The 8,834-nt window shown below is 38.5% G+C and overlaps 1 protein-coding gene across 2 annotated transcripts in view; it reads right to left on the minus strand.

Moving 5' to 3' along the window:
• quob (quattro b) overlaps window positions 1-8,592 on the minus strand; it is a 33,683-nt gene extending 25,091 nt beyond the window's left edge. For both annotated transcript variants that reach the window (XM_023955258.2, XM_023955257.2), the window contains exon 1: window positions 8,249-8,592. In XM_023955258.2, the coding sequence (XP_023811026.1) occupies window positions 8,249-8,251 (3 nt within the window). In that variant the 5' untranslated portion in view covers window positions 8,252-8,592. The remainder of the gene's footprint in view (window positions 1-8,248) is intronic.
• Between the last annotated feature and the right edge of the window lie 242 nt (window positions 8,593-8,834).

Consider the following 8,834-nt stretch of genomic DNA (forward strand, 5'->3'; position numbering starts at 1 on the left):
TGTGGCTTGCTTGTAGTAGCTCCCACGTCACACATAAAAGCTTGTTTCACCGACATATTAACATCTGCTCCTGTTTCACAACAATTTGAATAAAGAAATACTGTCAAATGCCATTTTAAGCTTAATTATTTCCTCCATTATGAGAATAATACCGCAAAAGCATGTTGAAAACATGGTTTTCATCTCTGTTGGTCTTTAAAGGTGATGCACTTTTCTGCTTCACTACCTTCATTGAGCTTTTGCTCTTCGTCCTCAGGCTAAAAACCTACTACCATCTCCCTCATATATCTAACTTCTCACCAGCCGTCATCTGTTCCCTGCCCTCCAGAGTTTGCGGTCTTGTCCCAACTTATCTCCGGTAGAACTGTTGCTGTGCCCTCTTCTTCCCTTGGTCAGACCATGAAAACCGTTTTTTCATGGAAATCTGGCACACATTTCTCAAACTCTGACTTTTAAACTAAACAATGCAAACATTCATTCTCCAGCTTCTCTCCTTGTTGAATAGTTCTGCACATTTCTAATTACATAGCACTGTAATCATTAAATCACAGACAACACTGTTTCACAGTAATAAAATGAAGAGAAAGATGTGTGTGTCAAACTATCTTTTTACAGATTAAGTCTTTTCCGGCTTTCCAAGTTTGCTAATCCTTCAATTTAATCCAACTAAGACCTTGGGAAAATTACTCTTCCACCTTAATTCCAACTTTTTTTCAACCCTGCTGCAGTGAGGCATGAATCGTCTTTGTTTGCTCAGACTGCGACTGAAACATTTCTGTGTGACTGATGTTTTACTTCTGTGCCTTTGGCTCGTAATAATTGAGCAGCTTCAGCATAGCTCAGTCTGAAGCCAGTTCAGATGACCAAGTAAAACAAAAGAACTGATGGAGGGTGACTGTCGGGTCAGTGAAGTCCTCTGTCGACCTCTGCATGTGACACAGTTCTGTGAAAAGCTGAGCCCAAAGTCTTCTGCTGGAAGCCAAGTGTGTGAGCCATCGAATCACAACTATGGGACTGCAGTAATGTTTGCATCAAATAGGTTAGTTCAGTACTTTTGATATCTGGTTTAAATGATTCTGCAGACTTAATACCACAGGTATTAATTGGATAACATATCCAAACACCTTATTTTCCACAATATAGGGCGTACCGGATTACAAAGCTAGTCAATGAATTGTCTCTTTTCAAAATTATGTCCTATGTCCGCTCCAAACTATAACACACATTGAGACAAAAGAGTCAGAGATAAATCCATCAGTCAATCAGACTTTATTAACTACGTTCAACATAAGTCTAGAACAGGGGTGGGCAAACTTTTTGACTCATGGGCGACAAACGGTTCTAACAGTCTGACCAGAAGCAGATGTGTGGAGTGTTTTAATATTCCACCTCACAAGAGAAAACATGGAATAGCATGGAATCTGGACAAAAACATGACTGAAATTAATATTTTAAAACAAGCATCAAGACTGTGACTTTTGATCTCGTTTTAATTGCAATTGCAACGATGGGTTGACATCCCTCAAGGAAAAAGAAAAACTTAGAGAAGTGCTGCGTTTAACCCTTGTGCTATCCTAAGCAATTTAACATTGGGAGTTGGGTCATCTAGACCCACTAGACAGTGCTCTGAACCATTTTACTTCAATGATTTGTGATCTTTACTGGTGTCCATGGATTACATGATATTTATTCACCTTTATCCACCTTTGTCATGGAATAACACGTCAAAGTAAGGGTGGGGTCATTTAAGATAGCACAAGGGTAAATTGGTGTTGGAATGATCAGAACAACAACTGTCCGACTGGGAAAACATACATGAACGTCAGAAAATCTAAAAACTTTCCAAAACCACATGAATGAAGAGTAACTTTCTGCTCCTAAACAAAAGTCAATGTATTTGTGATGTACCATCTGTGGGGAGACACTAGGATTTCAGAGAAAATGAGACATTAGTAGGGATTATTATTATAATTTATTCCAGTTTGGCGGGCCAGACTACATAGTTCAACGCACCGTGTAAGGACCTTCCTCTAGAACTTGTTTGTAACACGCTATACTTTAGCCACGTTAGAAGCGTTTGCTGTGTAATTTCAAACCTTGCTTGCATCCCTAAAAAAATAGAATTTCTTTCGAATAGACGCTATCAGAATTATTCCATTTATAAGGCGCCCTGGATTATAAGGTGCACTGTCATTTTCTGATAAAAATAAGGCCATTAAGTGTGCCTTATTGTGTGGACAATACGGTAATTAAAGTCTGTATCTGTTTTAGTATTTTTACATTCAAATTTCTGGGGTGCAAGCTCACAATAGTATGCTATTGCTAACATGCTAATGCCAATAAGTTTAGATTACATTTTACTACATGCTTCATCCAAACTTTCACTTTCTGTTACCAAATTTAGTAAAGAAAAAGTTGGAGTTTCTCAAAATGACCGCTGGAGGCAGGTTGCAGAAGTCAGCCATTCTCAGTTGTCTCAAAGGTTAAAAGTCCAACTTTACACCTAAAATGTCTGGGAGTTTTTTAATATTTATTGTTTTTTGTTTTTTTTTATTAGTCTTGACAACTCTTGTATCAACCCTTTTGGATTTTTTTGGATAAATCCCAATGTCTTATATTTTTGGGGGACGGTGGATTGGCATGTATGTTGACCAATCGAAAACGATCTTATCTTACCCTTTTACCACTGGGGCAACATTAATAAGTTAAGCCAAGTAAACCTCAGTCAACATGCCCTTCCCACTTCAGGCTTCTTATTCTGTGCAGAGTTAATGGCAAACATCAGAGATTACTGCATATATCTGATGCAAAATTGCCTCTACTTCTTAAAATTCATGAAAGCAAACAGTTTAAATAATAGGAAAAAAATCAATTAAACTTTTGGCAACCCAACAAATCTTCTGTGGCCAAAGAGGAATCATCTTTTAGCAATCTCCGAAACATTAGTGATGGCTACCAACCTACTGACAATAAAAAGAAAAAGCTGATGTCATATCCTGGATTTTCTGATGCTTTTCCTAACAGCACAGTTTGCATGACTTGCACAAGCATGGCAACAAAAGTAGAATTTTAAAGACTTTTAAGTCCAAAATCTATTAAATATTATAGATTCTGTTGACAAATGGAAACAACAAACCCTAACAACACTGTAATTAAGTTAACTGCACAATTCTGAAAACTTCCACCAGACAGCGAGAATTAAAGGAGCATTTCACTCCCACACTGAGCAGCATTCAGTCAAACACAGTCTTTATCTGCAGAGACTGTCCAGCTGAACACATTCCACCCCTGCCTCCTCTTCACCTTCAACAAGGGGATTCCCTCTGCCCTCACTATTGTCCACTGCAGCCTGTGGTTTAACCCGAAGAGCCTCAGAGCCCAACAGAGGTCATTGTTTGACCTGAATGTGCACGCACAAGAGACATTTCTTTAAAGATTCAATCTCTCTTTGTCTTGTCCACCGTTTAGGCCCCCTGGGACTTTTCCTGTTTTGTTTTGTGTTTTTTGCAGAGTTTGCTATTAAGCTAATAAGTGCAGGTTTCACAACTCTGCCTCAGGCGGCGGCTGAAGAAAGTCCTGTCTCAGATTCGAGTCACAGTCTATAAACAAACTGTCAAGCTGTATATCGCAGAGTGTTGGTGTCCCCTGCCCAGATGAGTGAAGTTAAGCACTTGACAATGAGACTGCGTGGCTGGGATGCTAACCTGAACTGAATAGACGCGGCTCTTTATGGGACACACAGACAGCATTAAGATGGTGTCTACGTTCTGATTGGCACTTAAAATTGCTCATAAGAGGTGGACTGGCGTTTTACCTTCAGGCTGAAACCAAAACACAAGCACAGATGACACATAAGTAAAGGGATGCCATTCACTCCTTGAGTGATTTCTGCATGTACAGACTGGGTTAATAAAGGCTGAACAGTTTAGCCATTACAAAGCACAAACAGGCCTGACTCTGCTTGAATCAGTTGTTTTTATAGCCATATTGTTTTATGCCTCTCTAAAAAGTTTTTATCAACCAGCAAACAAATCCACATTAAGAAGTTGGACCTCCGCCCTGCAGACACAGTTTCATCTCCATTTTGAGTGATATCTTTGTCTGTTGTTTGAAAGACACCAAAATGAAACACATTTTAGCCTCTTAAAGTTCTACATTTTATCACCATGTAGGGCACCAGAAAGAGTCTCAAATATGCTAGGCTCATAAAGAAAACATAACACGCTGGAGTGATCATGTATTAACCACTGACTGTATATAAGAACAGGAGTGAGTAAGAGAGTGTGACATCATTCACAGAAATAAGCTTACTTCCAGCTCCAAACAAATGAAGGCAATTCACCATTCTTTAGCATTATAAACGCCGCCATGTTGGAGCCAGAGGTTGTCAGAAAGCAGTTGTTGGTCCAAGTTGGTTTGAGTCAACGTTTCTATGGCAACCACTCTCGCCAGTCAAGAGAGAGCTTGTTGGAAGGCCACACTTCCACCAATTAAAGGTGGACTACACGAAATCTGTCAATTAAATGTTCTGAACATTGGACATGGGACCCAGCAGCAAGCTCCACCTACTTTTATTGAGGCATCTGATTGGCCAGTTTAGAACTTGAATAACTTGCACAACAGAAATGATATCATGAAAAAAGAGGATTATCAAAAGCATGTGTAAAAAAAAGTATCACAGCAAGCACTGGTATTATGACAAACAGAATGATTGAGTATCAGCTGTTTATTTCTCTGCAGAAGGGAGGCATTGGGTTCCATTTCTAGAGTCTGTACATTTGAACCCACAACCTTCCTGGTTCAGGGCAGACTCTGCTTCAAGGCCATGAAGCTAGAGACAGTGATGAGTCTTGGGGGAGTCATTCTAATTATATTTAGGATATAATCAATCATAGCCCCAAATCTATCAGCGTATTGCCAAGATCTCTGGGTTACTCTTTGGAAAAAATGTTTTTTAAAACTTCTCCTTCAACAGAGGCTGATCTTAAAGAAACACAACCCGACAAGGTTATGATTTTGAAAAGAGAAATATGTTGATTGAGCCTGAAAATGTTCACACATAGGAGTTAAAAATCCCCACAACACAATGGGAGCAAAAACTGATAAGACATTTGAGGAAAAACATCAGCCGTCATGAAAATGACTCATCTCTGCAACCCCCACAGCATGCGTTTCCAATGGAACACCTGTATATTCAGATGACTAAAGGTGTGCAAAGGCTCTGCAAAAAATTTTTGGCTTGCTGTCATTGAAATGACAGGATCAGACAGGCAAAAGTGAAATCAGCTGGAGAATGTGAGCAAAGAGAGGTTGCTTTAGACAAGCTTCTCGTGGCAACATAAGAAGTTCTGAGCATTTTAGTACAATTTATGTGATATATTCTGTGTGTACTGCATCTTTTTCCAAGGATATGGTCATTATTGAGTAAATCTGTTGGAAGCTTTTAGATTTGTTGACAAATGTCTTTATAAACTTGATTGACAGGACTTAACTGATTTATTTTAAGCATCAAAAATGTTAGTACTCCAATAAAAAAAATTACAGAAAAACAGATTTATCAAACCCATTTCAGATAGGCCTATCAAGTAATACGTTGAGTAGAAATTCAAGAAAAAAATGATGAAGATGATGCTATCTTCTTGGCAATGTTAATATTACTCATAATCACAAATAGAGTATTTTGCTCTAACGCATACTAATGTCAAATTAGATTAATTAATGATTATCAATTCAAGTCAAATAGAGCTAATTAAAATACACATTGAATCCTTTCAGTGTAGTAATCCATGTGAAAAAAATATTATGCAACAAGCCACCAAGAAGTAAAAAAAATTCAGGAAACAAATCATTAAATAACTGCTTTTAAATAAATAATAAATGCTTTTATTTTGAAGGCACTAGATTAAGAAACTGTGCTTATTGCTCAAGCAGTGCTGTCTGCTTTCGTTAAAAACATCAACATAAAAACTAAAAATGGAGAAGAAAAATTATCGTTATCATTTAAAAAAGATGTTGCTTGTTGAAGGATATTCTGGTTTGATGCACTGATCCACATGACAACGCTTTCACACAGCACAACCTGTAGTGTAAGAGTTTGTATGGTTAGCAGAGACACTCCATATTCTAGTTAAAGTTTCCTGTTACGGTCAACTCTGTGATGTTTGAGACAAACTCTGAAAATAATTTCTTGTGGATGATCATGTGATGCGAAAGCTAGAAACCAAACTAACATCCTAAAACAAAAAGCAACTTTAAATTTCAAAATTAAAGTTATCTTGTGTGGTAAAAACAGTGCTGTGCTGCACCAGGGCTCAAGTGTTGACTAAAGCACAAATCTCATGCTGCTCCAAAGTCCTTGGAAGGAAACGTTTGCCCTTGCCGGTGAGTGATTGTTTTTGCTGTAACACAGTAACTAACTGCAAAAGGCATTGCTGATTTGTTATAATGTCCTTCTGAGACATAAAGTCCCGGTCAGTAATCTGACAGTTTGGGCTCTGCAGGATCATGTGACTGTACGTTAGGGTGGCCACAGAGGAAAACATCACTCATGCTAAAAGTAAAACAAACAGCTACAGCTATAAAAGCTGGCCAAACAAGTGTACTGCAGAGAGCATGTGGGTGAGTGTGCATGTGAGTGTTGGGGAGGGAGACCAAGTGTGCAGTATGCAGTGGGGATCTTAAACATACTTTTACAACTTTAAACACAACTGTAACCTTTCTGACATGCTAGAATGTGAATTATTGGTTGCACGGGTGGAGAAGGTTTGATTAACTACAAGCAGCTTTTGTTTACAAAATTCAATAGCAGCAGCAGCAAGACACAAATGAAGCCTCTCTCTGGTTAGCTAACACATTCCCACCTAGTGGTTCTCTTGTCCCTTTAATTACAATCCTCTGTGACTGGACTCAGACCACTCCTTCCCAGTCATAAAAAAAGACTTAAATGTAAACAAAATAAAGAGAGAATCCATTATGCTCACATGCAAAGGCCTTTTTTTTTCCACAAAAGCACTCAGCTCACTCAAGTATGTGAACCATCTGCATCAATTAAGTCCTCATGAAAGGATTTAGAGATTCAAAACAAAAAGCAATGTGTCGCTCGGTGTCTTTGTCTGTGTGCGGACGCATAGGATGTTCTGAGCTGTGGATGTGAACCAACAACAACAACAAAAAGCTTTGGAGGCTGCAGGGAAATTGGAGAGTGTGATGCAAGAGAATGAGAGGATAAAGTTGGGACATGCTCACTGAGCTGAGTAATGATGAGTATCTTAATCACTGGTGAGTCAAATCTTTAATCTCAGACTTAAAACAGGTTGAAAATTTTAGAACATGTGAAGTTTTTCCTTGTATTACTGAGAAAATCACACCAACTGAGATAATTAAGTTTGTCCAGGTATAATAAGTTGTGACATCCTGACCTGTTAAGACGTGATGACTACTTCAGATTATCTACATTATACTAATATTAAGTTATATTTCTCTGGCAATTGAAAATATGTCTTAAAATAAGTTCCAAAAGAGTAGTTTTGTATGTTTAAAATAGGTTCATTTATTGCATTTTCCCTCAAATTGTCTGCAACACTCCAACTATCCTAAATTCTTGACTATAAAAATCTTAAAGACCACAGTTTTAAGATAAATTTGTCTTTTAAACATCTGTTCTGAAATACATTTGTTTATTGTTTATTAATAAGTTGGGACAGCATACAGATATCTTAATCTTGCAAACTAAAGATGCTTCCACCAGATTTTAGCTAAACAGCTAATTTGATCTGTAAACAATACATTATGGCTAAACTTTATAAACATTTTTACTTAGTTTTAAAAAACTTCTCTTTGTGTTGTTAAGATTACCAGTCATTAACAAATAAAACTTCAACTTCAAAATAGTTTTTTAAAGAAGAAATCAAGTCATTCAAGATTTATTGTCTTGAAACAAGTAGTTTCGTCTCACTGAAAAGTGACTATTCAGTCAGTTCTGTCTTAAATCAAGAGTAACAAGGTATCTAAACTAAAATTCTGCAAAAATACTCTGTGACATATTGTGCTTTTGCAGTGCAGGAGACATCCGGCAATACTTCTTTTCATGCTTTGGTCTTTTGTGGTATTTAAACTTCACTTGGATAGAGTGAAAGGAACCAAGACCTTCATCCAAGCGGAAAGCACGCTCAAAGCCTGGAATCTTGTTGTTTTCCAGCCAAAAGTAAAAGAAAAGCAACACAGCAGACAAACAGAGATGTTACTTTACCATGTTTGCTGGAGTTTCTTCACTCTGAGGCAGAAACTTTTGTCATTTTGGGTCCTTGAATTCTCTCAGGACGGCCCCCTTTGGCTATAGCCGACTTGCCATGTTTAGAACATCAACAATGGAAGCCGGCTGAAATACATCCACATGACAGTGAGCTGCCTCAGTTGAGGAATAAGTGAAGCCAACGCCATTCTCCGTGCACACTGTCTGCGTGCCTCAGAAAGTTCAAAAGCTGCCTGTTGATCCTCCAGCTCCTCTTTCACTTCTCCTTCACTTCCCGGCTTTCTCTGAGCATCGGGGGAGCGAGGCTGGGAAGAGGGAAGGAGAAGCTTGTCTGAGAGGGGGAGGAGAAAAGCATTCCCTTTCAGAGGAAATCCCCCTCGAGGCTTTTCAGCATTTCTTCGCCCTCGCTCATAAACACAGGCTTTATCACACATCCAAGACACACACCACAGAGCTCAAGCTGAAACCCGGCGCAAACACCCTCAGAAAGAATCAAAACATCTCGTCATTTTAGTGCATGTAAACAGAGATTTGCATGAACATGGATGGTGGTCACACAGCTGCATGGATCCAGCCCCTTGTA

Source organism: Oryzias latipes, chromosome 5 (genome assembly GCF_053564925.1).
Source record: "Oryzias latipes strain Hd-rR chromosome 5, Olatipes_Hd-rR_3.1".
NCBI classification, from domain to species: domain Eukaryota; kingdom Metazoa; phylum Chordata; class Actinopteri; order Beloniformes; family Adrianichthyidae; genus Oryzias; species Oryzias latipes.